Source organism: Phoenix dactylifera, chromosome 2 (genome assembly GCF_051530095.1).
Source record: "Phoenix dactylifera cultivar Ajwa chromosome 2, Ajwa_hap1_PhDact_Kaust_v1.1, whole genome shotgun sequence".
NCBI classification, from domain to species: Eukaryota; Viridiplantae; Streptophyta; class Magnoliopsida; order Arecales; family Arecaceae; genus Phoenix; species Phoenix dactylifera.
The window spans coordinates 27,329,835-27,349,108 of record NC_143191.1 but is presented as its reverse complement, the minus strand read 5'-3'; the positions used below and the strand labels follow the sequence as shown (position 1 = coordinate 27,349,108).

The 19,274-nt window shown below is 38.9% G+C and overlaps 1 protein-coding gene across 3 annotated transcripts; it reads left to right on the top strand.

The window, feature by feature from the left end:
• The first annotated feature begins 7,013 nt into the window (after positions 1 to 7,013).
• LOC103717740 (uncharacterized) lies at positions 7,014 to 18,905 on the top strand. 3 transcript variants are annotated; one of them, XM_088715751.1, is made up of 10 exons: positions 7,014 to 7,126; positions 7,193 to 7,511; positions 10,642 to 10,861; positions 10,941 to 11,780; positions 11,864 to 12,161; positions 14,991 to 15,200; positions 15,296 to 15,469; positions 16,626 to 16,826; positions 16,904 to 17,017; positions 18,141 to 18,905. In XM_088715751.1, the coding sequence occupies exons 4-10, from the start codon at positions 10,978 to 10,980 to the stop codon at positions 18,468 to 18,470; spliced, it is 2,130 nt and encodes a 709-aa protein (XP_088571877.1). In that variant the 5' UTR covers positions 7,014 to 7,126; positions 7,193 to 7,511; positions 10,642 to 10,861; positions 10,941 to 10,977; the 3' UTR covers positions 18,471 to 18,905. The 3 variants fall into 3 exon arrangements, with proteins under 3 accessions (XP_088571877.1, XP_008804456.2, XP_038973301.2); XM_008806234.5 differs by lacking the exon at positions 7,014 to 7,126 and having other exon boundaries at positions 7,173 to 7,511; XM_039117373.2 differs by lacking the exons at positions 7,014 to 7,126; positions 15,296 to 15,469 and having other exon boundaries at positions 7,199 to 7,511.
• Positions 18,906 to 19,274: the final 369 nt, after the last annotated feature.

The following is a 19,274-nucleotide window of genomic DNA, read 5'->3' as shown; positions in this document are numbered from 1 at the left end:
AACAGCTCTACTTCTAACAGTTCTACTTTCAAAAGCTCTACTACTAACAACCCCTCCTGTTTCAAGTAACTATGGTCCATCCTCAAAAAAGGGTGGCCGTTTTTGTCGACATAGGGAAGGCTTGGGTTGCTCCACACCGACACGGCGATACCCCACATCAAAGGAAAAGGAAAAAGGTCAAAAGTAGAGGCAACCCTCTACTATTTGCAACTTGGATAACAAATGAACTGGCAAAATCTTTTCGTGAGGCCGTGTCTCGGACAGCAACCCCCTACTCACCTACTAACTTTTTGCACTGGTGCAATTTTTTCACTCCTATGAGATGGTTAGTTGGTTACTGAGGGATGACGGGGTTGTTCATACTAAGAAGCCACTAAAATTGATGGTTACCTATGTGACCAACCAAATTCTATTGAAAATTTTGTGATACTCTATTTTTCAATTTTATTGGATGTATCCATATACGTATTATATGAATTATCCGTCTTAGCAAAACAAAAATAGTTATTGAGGATTTCTGGACATTTTTAGGACGTAGGTGTTACATAAATGTGGACAATTAAAGCATGAGATATGTAAATGTTAAAATAATCTTAAGGATCAAATAACAACCTACATCATTCATAATTTTGGGAAAAAAAATAGGAATAAAATTCATATATCATGCTCTTCGACGAAGAAAGCATAAAAAGTAATACTTTTGGAAATATTAATTTTACAAAGTTATTTTTATATTGGATGGTTTCAAATTCCGGAATAGCATTTGAATGAGTTTGGCCTTCAGTCTGAACGAAAAGACGATTGATGACTTTATTTGAAGAATAGCTCGACAACTTTCTTTTAAATAGTTCAATCTAATAAGAAAGCTCGGCAAAAATAATGACTATTTGTTCTTAACTACTAATTTTATTCTCTAACCAGACACTGGCATGCAGATTCAAGTACGAGGAGCTCGAAAAATCTCCTACTCAAAATTTATTGGTGATTACATCAGCTAAAAGCCATCCAACCGAGACTCCAAGGGACTGAACAGTTTTGTGCTAAATAAATTTTTCATTTTTTACAAATTTTTGGCGATTTAATCGGGGCAGCTTTGATTTATCTATGCTTGTATATGTGTGGTTAGTACCGGGTTTGTCATCCGAAATCAGGAGGTCAGATTAGTAGCGGCCGGAGGTCGGCAAATCTTCGATCAGTCCATCACCAGTGCCGAGATCAAGGCCGCTTGGGAGGGAATCTTCTATGCAAGGTGGGTATGGGTGCGAACCGTATTATCCTCGAGGGAAACTTCGCCATGGTGATCGAGTGGATCAAGAATTTCGGACGTACTGCTGGTGGGATGCAGTTGCTCCACAACATCTGTCGTCTTTTAGGTAAATGTGTCTTCTATCGGACTACTCATATTTACATAGTGACCAATAATATTGTGAATTGGGTGGCATCTTATATGACTCATCACTTCGAAGATTTTATCTGAAAGAACTACGTCTCTGTTTCAGTACCATTGCATCGCACTCACCAAGGTGAGCTGCAGATGTACCAAAAAAATATATTTATATATATTGTGGAATTGAAAATGGTGGCGGGGGCGGCAAATTTTTTTGAACGTCGTGGGCGTTTTGGAAGCCACTTCTCCCCCTAGCCTTGATGCCTTATGGTGTGAGCAGTGAGGGTGCATCAGCATCGAGTAGTACGACCCATGAGAAGGGTGCCTTCTAATGTCGTTGGCGCCGGAGAGGGAGCGGAGGAGGAAGTGGAGGTGGCGGAGAAGGAGAGAGCAAGAAGGAGGGGTGAGTGAGGAGGGTCTTCCCGGGAGGGAGAGCTATCTAAAGTTATGCCATCCCACACACCGTCCGGGCCGACGGAACCGCCGAACCCTACCGCCGCTTTTCTCTCGCACCACCATCACCACCACCCCATCATGGTCACCATGGTGGCTGTGGCGGCCGCGCCCACCTTCCTCGCCCATGCCATTGCTGTGCTAGTCACGTATCACCGTCTTGCCCATATCTTTATCTGATGGACGGTTAGGATCTTTTCCATCTTCTTATAAAAAAATAATAAAAAAAAGCATCACAACACAACTCATATACATGTATATATATCACTTAAATGCTCGTTCTAGAAGGAGACTCTACCATGGTAAGCGATTGGATTTGAGATGCTGAGTGATATGTTGACGGCCTTCCTCCCTTTAGCGATATACAGTGAATAGTGCGAGACTGTGATTCCTTTCAGATAGCTCATGTGTACCACAAAACGAATAGGACGGCTGATTAAGTTGCCTCCTTTACTGCCCATCATTTCGGAGAGGCCTCATGGATATGGATTGATATTGTACTCCATTTTTATGTCACGTATTGTATCTCGACTCGGTTGCACTCATATCAGATTAACATGGGCGACCAATTTACAAAAAAAAAAAAAAATAATCAACTTATATAAGTGATTCTTAAAAATCTACAATTAGACGAAGGGTCAGATTCACCGCCATGCACCCTCCTCGTATGAGCATTTCCGGCGGCAAGTGATATTTTTGATAAAATTCGAACAATGTTTGAAGTTGATTTTGACTGTACGTTACACATAATCCATTGGTCTTTATATCATTTGCCTGGCGAAGGTGTCACAGCTGTGGTGTACAGCGACCGCAAAGTGGCCTTCTCTTGTTTTTTCCAGATACGAAGGGATGAGGATTTGACCCGCTACCGGCCCCCGACGCCAACCATAGCGCGCTGTGGTATTCTTTTAAGTACGTACCCCTCTGCCCACCAATCGCTACAGTGGATCCGAAGTCGGACTCAAGCAAGTGATTTATGCACTAATAATATAACTGTGTATCACACCAATCAGACCATTGCTACAGAGACAATGATCTGATCAGTGCACGGCGATACGGTGTATGCAGGTTCCACTTAGAGATGAAGTAGATGAATTGTTCTAAAAAAGGAAGGGCAACGCTTATATTTGAGGGAGATTCATGAGGCCGGCTCAATTTTTAGGCGATTCAGCCGCTAGCCTAAAGAATTAATAAGAATTGGAAAATGGATGGCCCTCTATGTATGGAGCCCATCCATCCATAACTCACCATCATCCATCGATATCGTCTCCTTGGTTCGTACGACACGCTGTCAGATCATAAAAGCGCGCTGTTTCATCTTTTCAGAGAAATTATCGCTTTTTTTTTTTTTTTTTGCTGAAGCAAATTATCGCTTTCTGTGGCGTTTCATTCAGCGGGGACCGTTTCCACGATGCCGTGCTACCCGAGCTACGTACCATTTTGCTTTGGTTTGCGCCTGGGGTGTAGGAGGAGAAGAAGAAGAAGGTGGATGGTTTTGGTTGGGATGCTTACGATTCCGAAGGCGATTTTGAGGTCATAGTAGTAGAGTTCCAACGGGGTGAAACTACTTAATGTAATTAATTTTTTAAATTTTTTAATAAGCAATTAATGGGAAAAGTCTCAAAGAAATAAATTGATACAAAGTTGAGAGATCTATTAATGAAAAAAAGTTTAATTAGAAATTACGATCTCTATTTTTTTAGGGATAAAAACAATAGACACTTATTTATGATACATTACATGCGTAAGTTAACTAACGATGAAAAATATGATAGAGCATGGTTAGTGTATTCGAAGAATTTGGATAGCTATATTATCGATTGGAAAAAGTATTTTAATGAATCTTGAGTATACAAATTTGATTAGTAATTTTGCATTTCAAAAAGCTAGACGAATTATTTTTAAATAAATTTTTTTAAAGTATTGCACTTAATAAAAAATTTTCATTATTTTTCAAAAAAAAAGTTTCCTAGTTAGTTCGCCTCAGACTTCCAAATGCATTGAGCCGCCCCTGGAGATTCGGCGACAATTATCGACTAGATTCAACAAAGTGAGCGAGGTATAGGCGACTACCACCTACTGCTTAGAGATATCCGAGCTATAATATATGATTGGATAGTCTTTCATGTGAAGCATGTGTATCGAGAGACCAACGAGGCAGTGGATTGGATGACCTCATATGTGGCTAACCACTCTGATGACAATCTTTGGATTGGAGAGAGGGAGTTGCCCGTTGTGCTCCAGAATTTACTATTTTTTGACTTTTTTTTGTTGTATCCGTACCCGATCTGTATAATACATCCGTTTTATTTTTTAAAAAAAAGCAAAACAAAAAAGGCAACACCAACTTGCGAAATAAGTAAGACTAAAGAAGAGTTTAAACCACTCAAGTGGAAAGATTGGTGAAAGTTGAAGTTATAAATGGAGAATCTCCTGCATATATCCTTAAAAGTCAGGAGTTAACAAAATGAGTATTTTGTGGGGACAGTGCTAAAGATGCGTCTACCTGTTAATGATCGCCCTCTCTTTGATTTGCCATGATTGCAATGCATATCAACTTATGTTCATGTTGTATTCATATCCATTTTTATATCTCTACTCTTTCCTGTCGATCAGGGGCACCTTTAAGAGTAACAATGGTGGAATTTACACAAGGTTTGGTGCATTCCATGAGACTGACATACCACACTTGCATTTTGTGATCACAAAGTAGAGAAAGTGATTGGGCGGAGCACAATACTTGTTCCCCTTCAATCTATAGTATAGGATATCATTTTATTTTATCCTCAGATGGAACATTTGAGCAAGCACAGAAACCTTAAATTATAAAATTAACCTGTTGCATCAATCTTCATGCTGAAATACTTGCAGATACCTTTAACAAATTAAATTTTAGATTGCAATTAGCTTTGATGCTTCATCATGGTGTGAGAGTTTCATTGCTAAATAAAATGGCCAGTACAATAGGGTACCAAAAAGTCTCTGTACCAAAACTTTCGCATTATGGTGCTTTGCGTTTTGCTATAAAGTCAAATAGTACTGAAAGCACACAACTAAGTGTCACCACCTCAATTATCAGCATCCACTAATATTGCCTGTTCGTTAGATCGGACCTTAAATTTAATTTTCGGTTCTCTTATCCTTATATTATCGTTATATTATTATCTTTCAGTTGCTGTGATTTGGTGTTTTGGAAGGTAACACCATATGTACCAGCCAATAATCCAATTGGAGCAACCAACCCAAACAAACGCGCCATTAAAATGTTGAAAAAAGATATGGACCCTGATGCATACTCTTGAAACTGACGCATGCCCCTATTAAGTTGCAGTGTGTTGGTTGTCAATTGGCATAAATGTAGCACCAAAACATGAATGCAGGAAAACTTAGGTACTAGGGCACATTTGCTTTCTTTCTTTTCTTTTTTTTGGTAAACATGATGCATTTACTTCAGGATGATATATATAAATTATCATAGCCCAAAATCTCTTCCAAAAAAACTAATCGGAAGGTATTATTTAAATTTCTTTATCCTATATGATACTTAAGATCTACTCAGTGCATAGCTGATGTGGGACTAAACACACACCCGTACAGATTCTGATATACTCTCTCCATTTAAACCCTAGCATCCTCGCTAGACTAAAGGTTCAACTCTATTCAAATATAATTTCAAGCACCATAATTGGCCAATGGTCAGTCCTAATAAGCTTATGCTGTAATGTCTCCTAGGGCTCGTTTGATTCGTGGGAAAAGAAGGGGGGAAAGTGTGGTCAACGGAAAAGTAATGAGATGCCTCTTGTTTAGTTGGAGTTTTTAAAGGAGAGAGATGGAAAAGTTGTATTCCCATATTTCATGGAAAAATCTTTCCCATGAGAAACATAGGAAAGTTACTTTCCCATGAGGTGGAAATCACGCTATCTTTATTTTTTTCCAAAAAGACTCTTTAGCATTAAAGAGACTTTAAAAACCTAATTTTTATTAAGGGTATAATAGGAATTACACATAACTTTCCTAAGAAAGTGGATGGTCGACCAAACATAAGTATTCTAAAAATCTGTCACTTTTCCATGTTTAACCCAATATGCCAAAAGTACATTTACAGGTATTCTCTTCCTAGGAATCTTCTTTCCATGAATCATATTTTTAGGAAGAAAAATGCTTCCTGCGATCCAAACGGGCCTCTAGTGTATATAGGGCATTGGTCAAGTTCACCCTCTTACCATTTGATACAATCCAAGATCTTTTCTAAAAAAGCTAGTTAGACGGTGTTATTTGGATTTTTTTGTCTTGTACAAGTATCCAGCATCTGTCTAGTGTATAGTGGATACAAGATTAAATATACACGCACGCACGAGCAGTAATAGACTTTTGCACTAAAACAAGTACACGTCGTTAGATGGACAAATCTTGTGGGAAATACATGTGGAATTGTTGTGATAAACAAGTACAGCTGCATATCATCCATCCATTTACTTCTTTATATACTAATCTAACATGGCAATTAGGAATCGGCATTTTGACACGGTCCGCACTATGCACGATTAATCATGCCTAAGCTGTTCTCTTCCACATGATGCATGGCCTGGGGGCCAAATTTGGACCTACCACTTTGGTCCACCCACGTCACTAGACAGATTGCCACGTGGCAGCCCGACCCCTCGCCCAAAACATTCTTCCAAAATTCATTTTAAAAACGAAGATATTATAATGGAACACTGATTTAGTGTTTCACCACGTACGGACGTCTCCATCAAAAGTATCAAGTGGCCGGCACCTTTTCCCCTTCGTAGTCTAGAGGCGTTGGAAACTTCTCCACCGTACGATATGATGCCCCTCCTATCGGCCAACGGCTGGGATCGATGGATCTATATGGACCATCCAGAATAAGTTACACGTGGGCCTCGTTTTGGACCCTGGCCGTAACGACCGCAGAGCTGTCGTGGACCCATGTTCCAGCCCACGACCAGCGCGACCCCGAAAACAACGTGGCCGTGGCATTCCCGTGATTTTATCAAACATCGGAGGGAACTTTGTTGGAAGCCCATCCAGTGTTCCGAGTTACCGGCAACTACCGGTCGCTTTCCACCCACCGACATCCTGCCCGGTTACCTACAACCGGCTATCGCAACCGTTCGCTCTACTAATAGCCAGATCACCCCCGGTAAGAAACAAAACATCCTCCGATCATCCGATGATACGTGAGACTGGAACCACCATGACCGACAGCTACTTGTCTACTTCTTTGCGAACGTGATTGCTTTGCGCCAGTTGAGAGATGGATAGGTAATTCAAGAACTATTTTATAATATGCGCTCTTTATTTTTATTTTTAACCTCCTGGCTCTGAAAGGTTACCGCTGGTGTCCGGACCTGCTTCTCCCTAAAACGACTCCCGCATTCTTCCTCTCATAATGTCTGCGTGCGCAACGCTGTAAGCTTCGAAGGACGCAAAACAAGAGAGAGAGAGAGAAAGAGAGAGAGAGAGCTGGGGAGTTCGGATCTCAACCCTGCGATCGAATCTGGTATAAAGAAGTGTGAGAAGTCCGTGGGCGGTTCCCACTGCGGCATTGGGTGATTGAACTGGCGGGGGCGGAGGTTTTCGTTTGAAGCTTCGGCGGTGGAAGAAGCTAAGAAGGGGAGAAAGCGAGGAGAGGAAAGAGCTCCGTCCGGTGCGTATCTCTGCGAGGCGTATCTCTTGCTCTCTTTTCCCAAGCTTTCTGTCGTCTATCTTTTGGCTGTTACTCCTCCTTTTCTTGATTCTTGGAGAAATCCTACTTTTGTTTCTTTTTTCACCTGTTTAAGCTCTTGAAGATCGTCCTATTGGAAGATCCGGAAAGCTTGTCATGGCGCTTTCGCGGAGCATTTTTTGAATCGTTTTCATTTCGATATTCTCTTTTTTTTTTTTTTGCGGATATCAGTTGTCCTATTAAGGAGGCTTGAAAGATTTTGCGTTCGAATTGGATTTGAGCTATTTCTTGCTAGATTTTGTGAATCTTGGTTCGGTTCTTGTTTTTACTATTGGTGTTCGCGTAGATTTAGGAGGTCTGTGGACTTGCATCCGGATTCTTGGGTTGCATTTGGAAAAATCCGATAGTTTCTTGAATTCGAGGGCCTGAATTTTTGTTCGTTCATGCGGCTCCGATTCTTTAATCTTCTGGATCTCATCCCAATTTCTGTTTCTTTTGGCAGTTTGGATTTTGATTTCTTTGGTTCCAATGCAACTTGATAGAACCGATCATGACGCTTTTTTTACTCCTTTTCTTTTGTTCACCTCATAGATTTGGCTTCAGATTGGAAGCCAAAGTTCAAGGGGGGTTGGGGAGTTTCTTTTTGTTATGTATAGCAAGTCCAGAGTCATTACTGCTGGCTATTTTGAGTTACTAAAGTGGGACTCGGATAAGTAAAACTATGTTTCTTGATTTTGTTGATGCTATGAGGATGAAACAAAATATTGCATTACCTATTCGCTGAGATTACCTTTTTGGACCCACGAATTACTGACCTGTAGGAGATCTGAACTGGCTAAAAATTTAACTTTAATCGTTGCAAGTGTTCTCGAACTGCTATAGAATGCATGTTCCCTTTTAATCACCATAGTTAACTTTGGCTGCTTTTGACTTCTATTTATTGGTTAACTCAAGTTAACTAAGCCTTAATTCCAAATAGTTCTTTTCAAAATGTCTCAGTGGAGTGACTAAGTGAATGTAACTAGATACTGTTCTTTATTTCAATCTTGTTCGAACATCGGACTGGATAAAATCTTCAATCTGCATAGTTACTAAAACTCCTAAGTTCTTTGTATTTTCCCAAGGCTTCTGCCTGCTTGGATCTTTGTGGTTATAAGGTTAGATATTGCTAAAATGGGTGTTTGTGTACCTTTAAGAAATTCAGTTTTCTCTTATTTGTTGAAGGTGAATGTTGGAATCATATAGCTTATCCTATAAATGAGGATGAAATTTGTTTCCTGTTGTTGGGAAATTTATTTTGCAACCAACCAAAGGTCATTAAAATTGTTGCATAAGACTCTGTTGATACTATTTCCATCTACTTCATGGAATTTCCCTCCAAATATATGTTAGATTCTTACTCACCAAAATTCTATACATTAACAAAGTCCAGCTTATTTTCGTGATATTCCATATATTGTAGATATAAAGAAATCTTTAGATCTTGCACATTATGTCTCAGGGTTTACTCATTTCATTATTCAAGTTTTGATAACCTGATCTTATTCTTTGCTGTTTACATATTGCAAGAAGCCAGGTTAAATTTGCTACCTAGGATGATACTTCGAATACTAGCTTCAAAGAAGTGGCATGAATTAAGATGTCAATCTCATCAGGCTAGAATCTCTCGATCAACTTTTTAGTCCATAGAGTGCTACTTTGCTTAAAAAAATTCAATAAAATTAGATACAGAATTCGATAAAATTCTGACTAGTCTAGTGGGTAGCTGTGGTTTTCTCGTACATGGTTGAGAAAAGTTAAATAGGTTGACTAGAGGATTGTTTGCTCAAACCTAATATGTATCATAAAAGAGAGAGGGAACGGGGGAGCTATATGGATTCCTTCATTTGCAGTACAGATAGAAATAATTGATGTTGGTCCTAATTCTCCATAGGTTTTTTTTCCATGTCCAGTATTGAACTTGTAATAATGAGTTGAAACAATGCCCGATGCACTATCTAGTCCAGAAGTTTGTTCTAGTACAGCAGATTTGGTCTGTATATGATGTCCATATTTATCAATAAATTTAGTTCATCACTTTAAGCTTTGTTCTGAAGTTTTTCCTGATATATATAAAATGCCAAAATGGCATAATGCAGTTGCTTTAAATAAAAAGAATCATTATTTTCTGTTCTCGTTGTGTTATGTCCTCCCATTCACTAGCTTTTTGAGGAAATCGAAGAGTCGCATTTGCATTGCACTTTGTGCTCAGCTAACTATCTGAGAAATCATTTCAACTGATTTTTGCGATCAATTATTGATAACTCAATTGTTGGTTCTATTGATGATTTGACGTTGATATATATGTTATTTTTATCTCAACTGCAATTTATCCAATAATTTTAGGGGAACCAACCTGGTTGTCATTTTTAGGGTTCAGAATTAGAGTTTATGGACCATTCTGTAATTGTGAAGTGCCTTATAGTTTCACATCTGTGGGAAAGTGTTGGTGAAACATAAATTCCTGCAGTTCTTTCAAGGACGTCATCTCCGAGCATTCATTTTTGTTCATCTACTTTCCCTTATGTGTATTATATCAAATCTTATATGTTATTTCTAATCATGTTTAGTATTCCAACAAAGAACCAAATCTATTTTTGATCACAGGTCCCCCACCCCCAACCAGACAGAGAGAGAGAGAGGGAGGGAGGGAGATCTGCTTAGTTTTACATGTTTATAGGTTTTCATCTTTGGTTTTTGGGAACTCATTTTTAATTTTACATGTCACTACGAGGTATCTAAGCAGCTTGTTTATATTGCAGATTTGATGTTAATTGTACTGATTGGATAACTATAAACATTTAGGCGAGTTGAAGTTTGAAATCCTTCACATAGTTACTTAGGGATTAAAGGTTTATATTCCCTTCTTTAGATGTTGTAAACTATTATATTTTGCAAGTTCATCTTTTATGACTTTTTGGTGCTTGTATTGTTTCATTCTTTCTATTTAATGAAGCATATGATGCGATTTCATGGTTACAGATTATTAGTATTATAACAGCTTTTCCATATCATCTTTTGCTTTTGTCTCTTATTAAATTTGAATTCCATAGCTAACTGCCCTTATCTGCAGAGGTATCGTCTTGAAGGTGCACGAGAAGCAACTCATAGTACACAAGCATGAAATGCCTTTATTAGGCAACTTAATGTTCCTTTGATTTCTTGCAAGTTGGACGGTGTGAAGCTTAAGAAGTGTCCTGACACTCAGTTGATAATAAGATAACAATTTCAGGCTTTGCATTGAAAATTTATGCTCAAAGCCTTGGACACAAGTTCATATTCCAAGCACTACGGTAAGTATTTTGAATGCAGGTTCTGTATCTCTTAACTATATAAAGATATGGTTAGAGATCATGCCATTGGTGTGCACAGGTCTGAAGAGGTTCTAATTGATTCAAGATCTTCTCAAATGGGTACCAAAGAAAATGGACATGAAAGAGATGATCATTTGAGTGACATGGAAAAAGAAGTCAAACAGGACAAGGAAGGAGAACCAGATTATGATCCTGCAAGAGATTCTCTTTCATCTCAAGGGGAGGCTCAGAGTAATGAAGATAACAAAGTAAAAAGAGTTTCAAGGGTTCCCAAAAAGCTCATGAAAAAGGAATCAGCAGAAAATCGTCCCTGTACATCAAGAGGCAGTACCAATCGTCCAGAATCCAACAAACTGCAATTTAAAACATTAAATAATAATCCAAGGAAATCTCAAAAACCAAATGGAGCTGCTTCAACAACTAAAAACATCAATAATAAGAACCCAGAGATTGTGAAGGTTCCTTCGAGGCCTTCGTCAGATTTATCTGAAGAAACTGATGATAAGACCATTGAAGAGGTTAAAGAGATAGATGTCTTGGATGAGGCTCCAAATGGCGATCAGAGTGTTGGAACAGATGAAGAAACAGTTGATATGGAAGAGAATAATCTAGATGATGACAGAGCTAGTACATATCAAAAAATTGAGGAGATGGAACAGAGGATTGAGAAACTCGAGGAGGAGCTCAGAGAAGTAGCTGCTCTTGAGATTTCTCTCTATTCCATGGTACCAGAGCATGGAAGTTCAGCTCATAAGGTCCACACACCTGCCCGTCGTCTTTCAAGACTATATATTCATGCTTGCAAGCATTTGTCTCAGGACAAGAGGGCCACTGTTGCAAAAAACACAGTGTCGGGCCTTGTATTGATTGCCAAATCATGCGGTAATGATGTTCCAAGGTAAATAAGCTATTACTTTTAAATCTAAGAAGATTAATATATTTTTCGTATTCCTAGGCTAACAGTCATTTGCTTTTATTAAGGTTGACTTTCTGGCTATCAAACACAGTTGTACTGAGAGAGATAATATCTCAAACGTTTGGCATTGCGTCCTACTTAAATCCAACCATGAGGGCTTTTGACTCAAACGGTGTTGCAAAGAAAGATGAAGGGAAATCGACCCCACTAAAATGGAAGATCATTGCTGGAAACAAACAAGGAAAAAGTTTTGGCTTAATGCAGCAAATTGATGACTGGCAAGAGACTAGTACATTTACAGCTGCACTGGAAAAGATCGAATCTTGGATCTTCTCCCGAATTGTCGAATCAGTATGGTGGCAGGTAAAATTGCATATTACATCTAATTCTTTTTGTTGCACTATCATATTCCGTGGAGCATTTGTAGCATTAGCTGCCGGGTGCATGATTTGTGCACTAAGTTGCGAAATATGCTATTTGATGTTGGGTGATCTCGTAGGGTTTAACAAGTTTAGAAACTGGAAATCAAATACAGAGAAGATTATGGCCAGATGCTCTTTTTTTTATTTTACCTAATTCTAATTCCTCAGAGAGAATTCACTTTTTTATCCTGTTGATAGAGGGTTTGTGATTACAAATCATGAATAGAGGTGGGATAGAAAAAAATATTGGAGGAAAAAATAAAAAGTAATTACCTGAAATTTCTAACTCTTATTACAAGTAGGACTTACATTCAAATTATACGAGGCAAGTGGTTCTCAAACTATGTTCAATTGTACACAGAGACAAGAGAAAAAGGGGTAGTCAATTAATACCAAATGATTGGTTAGACCTCTATGAGGAAACTTTCATTGTCAAGGTCTTTGTTAGCCGGAGCAATTTTCTCATACAATTCCATCCAGAGAAAGAATCCAACAGTCTTATTTTCCATTTTGAAGGTTGAAATTACCTGTCTGCAAGTAAATAACAAAGAGATATGGTGATTACATCCTATTGTTATGAGATGTAGCAGCAGAGGAACTCATTTGCCACTCTTATTGGAAAACATATCCAACAGAATGGTTTCTCTGCCGGATGAATGGCGCTTATAAACATGTCTATGGTAAACCTTCCAAAATTGTGAAATGTGTCCTAGGTATGGCAAAGAGTAAGGGTACTGGGTTTTCATCAGGTGGAGTCTTGAGATCACTGTGGACATTACCCTTTCTAGATTTATGTATGTAGTCATGTTTTTACCTGTGACAAGTAACTAGTATCTTGGAATTTTAATAGACTCGAGCATACTTGATTTTAGGTAATGGACTGACAGCCCAGTGTTCTGATTATAAGGTGTCAGTATGGAACTTACTGCAGTTGGGTGGATTATTTATCGGGCATCAAATTTTAGGATGTTACAGATATATGGAAACTTGGATTTTGATGTAAAGTAGTTTAAACTTAATCATCAAGTGGGTTGGAACTTTAAGGCTATATGTCATAAACTGGGGTTTTAGGGGAAAAGTCTATGAGTTTTTGTTGAAAATAGACTTCTTGATGTTAGTTAATGCAATATTTTGCTTGTTTGAAGAGTAGTAGATGGAAATCATATTAAATGAATGAGGTAGGAGATATCACTAAGGTTCGAGTTCATTGAATACCATGTATGAGTAGAATATCGAGGGTGTGGAAGGATTCTTGGATGATTGAAGTGTGGTTTATGGAGGATTGTATTGGGTGTTTGTGGAGGCTATCGGGCAAGAAGATCAAACAATATAAACAATTTGCTTCAAGCAAGCCTCCTAAGTTGCTTCAACTATTGGTTGTGTTGTACTACATAATATTCAAACCAATGTCTGCCGAACTGATACTGGTAGGCGTACTGATGGTCTACCGGACCGGTTCGGTACCAATTTGGGTTGTACTGAACCGGTACTGAACCAATACCACTAGTTTGGCTACCACACGTTTTTTTGTTTTGGAAGTTCTTTCTCTTTTGAATATTTTTTCTATGAATTTGAGTTTAATTTGATGTTTTTTTGTTGTTTTCTTGATGTTTTTTCATATTTTTTGATGTTTCTATGTTTCGGGTTTAAGCTAGATGATGCATGTTATTACTCTAATTCCAAATGATACAAACTATAAACTGAACAACATAAAATATCTTCAAATCAAGATACATTCAATTACATTCTTTTAAAGGGTCGCGGCGCTGTGGCAAACTAAAGGCGTACCGGTGCGAATCGGTCCGGTTCGCACCGCTACAAGCCTGGTACCGGTGTTGTGGCAAACTGAAGGCGTACCGGTGCGAACCGGTCTTGTTCGCACCGGTACAAGGTAGTACCGGACTTGTACCGGTGCGAACCGCTCCAATTTACACTGATACGCTCTTCGTACCACTCGGTTCCGGCCTCTAGCGGTTTGCATCGGTACGCCATTCGTACCACTCGGTTCCGGCCCCATAGATGCCGAAACCATTTTCTACCATGATACTGAACCGGTTCGTTACATGCTGAACCGGCCAATACGGGCCGGTTCAGCATACCATGATTCAAACCTTCAAGTTTGTTTTGGTTGGCCTCATATGGTAGTTTATTTACCTTGATTTAACTCAAAAGAAGAAGAATCTACCTAACCAGTTATTTCCTCGTTAGGAAATGTAAGAATGATCTTCATGTCTAGTTTTCAAGCATGTAGCAAAATTTATGGAGGATATTCAACGTAATGTGGTAATGTTGGGGTCTGTTGAAGACATTCGTGGTTGCTTCTGCTTTTCACCTTGCCTTCAAAAAACTCCAGTTGCATGAGCATCTAGTCTTTGGAGAACTGGAATCCAAAGGGAAAGATCGATGCCCAGTTGTAGTACAAGATACAGAGATTGGTGGTCATCTTGCTGCTTCTTTTATTAATCAAAATTGAGCACACATCACATGCATGCTTATACATTAATGTGCTATCTCAATGTGGCTTGTGCTCTTTATTCTGTTATTTGCATGTTTTGCATTGAAGTGAAGCTTACCTAATTTTTGATGACATTGCAGTAATTTTGCAATCGTCTATTTAATTGTGTTATAAATGGACAACCTAATGTATTTATATGTTGCTCATAAGAGATTTTCTTTTTTAACATCATTTGAAATTTCCAGTCCATTTAGATCGAGGTCCGAGACTTGTTGTCAACCTTGCCTTACCAAAAATCTTTTATCATGTCTCCAGACATTGACTCCGCACATGCAATCTCCAGTTGAAGAGATGTACACAACTAAAGGATATGGAAGATTGTTGGGTCCTGCTCTGGGTGATCAACAGCAAGGCAGTTTTTCAGTTAACCTGTGGAAAAGTGCTTTTCATGATGCCTTTACCAGACTCTGCCCAGTTCGTGCTGGGGGACATGAGTGTGGCTGTTTACCCGTATTGGCGAGAATGGTAGGAATTGACCAGATGCAGGAACCTTATCCTCTTCATTTCATCAGTCATGTTTCATTTGGAAGGTTAATTGTAGCTTCTTTCATTCTGATTAGGTGATGGAACAATGTGTATCCAGATTAGATGTTGCCATGTTTAATGCCATTCTGCGTGAATCAGCCAACGAAATACCAACAGATCCTGTATCAGATCCAATTATTGATCCAAAAGTTCTCCCAATTCCAGCTGGGGATTTGAGTTTTGGATCTGGTGCACAACTCAAAAATTCTGTATGCATCTTAATCATATACCTTCTATGCATTCATGAGGAATTATTGCTCTGCTCCTTGCTTTATCAAGTAGGATCATGTTTGTTTGATGCTATTGCTTAGAAATGGAATATTAGATTTGAAGTTAAGGGGGGAAATGTTTTCATGATGCATTTTCCTTGTGCTCAGCATTGGTGAGAACTTTTTTTTTTTTTTTATCTTGATGTAAGTCAGAAGTTAATTTCACATTCTTGTAACGGGCCTTAGAGCCATGTCCCTATGAATTTGTATCCAGTGGTATTGCTAGAAATACGGCCTCAAATATATCTGTAGAAATTATGCTAAGCGAGCCAGTTGGATGAGCTGCTTGCTTTTCGGCATATATAGGGGATCCTAACCCTAATTTCCACCTAATCATCTCTAACTTGGTAAAAACAAAATCCTCGTAGGAATTAATCAGTGCATGGTAACTGCTTATTACTCTACCCAGAGTTTCTTGTGCTCTTTAACTTTTGCAATTTTCAATCATCTTTATGTGGACAATAATTTCTTATGGCCTTAACTTTGACTGGGGTGCACTTTGCTACTGCCTACAATGGTTTTCCAGTTTCTGGTTGTTCATGCACTCTTGATCCGTCTGAGTTCAATCTTCCATGATCATGAAGCAAGGTGTCCGTGTAACATATTTCATGACATTCCTTGACTCAAATAATTACCATGGCTTGATGATATTTCCTCTGAATTCTTGCATCCCAGACAAAAATAATTTTGGACCCCCTCAATTGACTAGTTTCCAAAACAAACCACTATAGCAACCATGCTTCTTTCTGTTCAGTTAGTGCTCATTTTAGTCAAAATATCTGCCAACATTATTCCCATGAAATATCATATATGGAGTCTAACCACGTTTCTTTAAACACTCCCATATTATACTTTGACATGTTTATGTTTTATTTTCCATGTTGAATCAGCTTATTTAGACACCACTTCAATTTTTTGATCCTTTTCTGAACGTCGCACATAAATTTAAGTAGGTAAACTGCAGCTTGCAGATATATGTCTACAAATGTCTTCATATGAATCTCAGGGCTCAGAGTAAATTTGATGTATATCCTTTTCCTGTTGTCATGAATGGACAGTTTAAAGATGTATGACTAGATGAAATGCTCCTCTGCAGATTGGAAATTGGTCCAGATGGTTGACAGATCTTTTTGGTATAGATGCTGATGATTCCATCAAGGATGGTCAGGTTGCAGGTGAGGATGATGACAGAAGGGAAGGGACTCCTGGATCAAAATCTTTTTGTCTACTTAATGAGTTGAGTGACCTTTTAATGCTCCCCAAGGACATGCTTCTTGAAAGGGTCGTCAGAAAAGAGGTTAGCTTTTTAATGTAAATGAATTTTGATGTTTCACCTTTCCAATAGCATTTTCTGATTTTTTTTGTTTATTAAAGGTCTGTCCTTCAATTGATCTACCCTTAATTACACGGATACTCTGCAACTTCACACCCGATGAATTCTGTCCAGATCCTGTCCCAGGTATTGTCCTGGAGGAGCTGAATTCTGAGGTATGGTTTCTGAGCACCAAATTTCCTCTTCCAGCTAATGACTTTATCTTATCAATGTGATGCGATTATGATCTGATTGATTTTACTTTCTATCTCATTACTTTACATCAATTCTACTTTTGTTTTTGTTAAGTACGCTCACTAAGAAGTGGACCACCCATGGAAATGCATATTAGAACTCAGTTCTCTCAGGAAACCTACTTGCTGAGAACAAAAAAATTGTGAATTCTCCAGTTTCTTGTCCAGTCTATATGGTTCTTATATATCTGAAACCTCGCATCGTGATAACTTCTTCTGCAATACTTGTGAAAAAAGAAAAGAAAAACCATATCAGTTGATTCCTTGAATCTGATCTTGCTATGAGTGTATATTTATCTGCATCCTTCTGAACCGTCTCATGTCATTTGCAATGACCATAGCTGTAAATATGATGAAGCATAATATATGCAGAAGCATTTGACCTATTTCATCCGCTTTCCACTGCAAATTTTTTATTCCCCATTTTGTACTGGCCATTACTTTAGTTTGCCTAAAATTACCGAGTGCTTTTGATTCTTTTTGGTGGCCATACACCATATTTGCTTGTCTGCAGACTGCTTGAAGGAATCGGAGAAATTTATCCATTCTTTGTGGGCTTGCTCAAACCACAATATGCTTGATGTGGTATTCATTCTTGCATGTCCAAATTCAACTCTTGAATCCATCGGTAACTCTTTCCAAAGTCTGTCATATGTATCTGCTCCAGGAGGTACATTTTAGTTATTAGCATGATTCAATCCCTTCTTGCTTGGTTTTAGTTACTTTATCCTACTTTCTGCCTGTGCCTTTTTAGACAAAAAACTTGCATGTGAAGAGGTGATTTCGCAGCAAAGGCGTTCATTAACAAATCCTGTCTTATCACATAGCTTCTTTATCTCCTCTAAACAAAATCTAGACAAACGGATTAATGAAAACAGCACACTCATCATTATGATGGCAACAAATTTGTCACCTTGTTGGGGCTCAGCCTTTTATATATATTCTACTCTCCATGTCATCCTCAAGGCACTGCTAAATTTTCAACCTAAGTGGAAGGAAGTCTTTAGTTTAAATGCTTCACGATCGCCATCAATGTCTCTTGCAGAACCTTCTGGAACGTCGGCTATCTGACAAGGACCTGGCCAGCAGCTTCCCATGCGCTGCTGCTCCTGTTGTCTATTCACCCCCTTCACCAGCTGATGTAGCAGAGAAGGTGGGTGATGCAAGTGGGAAAGCCGAGTTGGACCGGAAGGCATCAATGGTCCAGAGGAAGGGATACACCAGTGATGAGGAGCTATATCATTTAGATTCCCCGCTCACATCCATCATCGACAAAACTCCTCCGGTGTCCCCAATTCTCAGAGATGGAACCCAGAAAGAAAGTAAACAAGCCAATGCAAGGTACAAACTCCTCAGAGAAGTGTGGTCTGTGTGAATGTGATTGTAGGACTTTTTATGAATCTCCACTTTGCAAAAAGAGGGCGTTACCAACAACAGAGGAGAATTTATGCACAAAAGGCAACATATCAAGGGCAACACAGTATTGAGAAAGGAAGATCTTATTACCAAAAAAAAGGTCAATATTGTTCTCTCCATCTGTTCAGGTGGCAAACCAAAAGAAAGGATAATACATTGTTGATTTTTGTTCAGAAGATTGCCCCTAGCATTTACGTTGTATCACATTCCAGTTTGTTCTTTGCGACGAACATGCATACGGATGAAGTTCAGACTGATGAACATGTTTGTTATCTTTGTATAGCCCATTATACTTCGGGACTAGAAGTGCCGAAATCAAGGCAGACGAATTATTGGATGCACCGAATTCTGCAGCCTTTCATAAATAGTCTAGATGATAGATTATACTTTTTTATCTTCACAGTCTCTTCTCTTTATCCTTCTATAATTGCTAGAGGTAGTTGCTACCAATTTTCAAAGCACTGTTGCCCTCATTAGGTCTACAGCAGCTAGTATCCAAGTCCCCTCGTAGGAACGAGAGTACGATCACCTGTATCCCAGCGAAAAATCTAATTAGCAATTGGGCTAGGCTAGACCCAAAACTGGTTTCAAGCTTTCAGCAGAAAAATCCCGGCCAGCGCTAAATCATTTCAATCCTACTTGACTTCAGATGAGGGCTAGGACCCCATTTCTCTGCACGAACGCCGCACGTCGAGTCGAATCACCTCGTGTTTTCATCCCCATGCGTGAATTGACACCGGATCCCAATTATTCTCGAGTTACA

Excerpts from the sequence above, each read along its gene's own strand:
- LOC103717740 (XM_088715751.1), top strand. The coding sequence starts at position 10,978 with ATGGGTACCAAAGAAAATGGACATGAAAGAGATGATCATTTGAGTGAC. Across the intron at positions 11,781-11,863 it reads TGCGGTAATGATGTTCCAAG|GTTGACTTTCTGGCTATCAA; the intron begins GTAAATAAGCTA and ends GCTTTTATTAAG. Across the intron at positions 15,470-16,625 it reads GTGCACAACTCAAAAATTCT|ATTGGAAATTGGTCCAGATG; the intron begins GTATGCATCTTA and ends GCTCCTCTGCAG.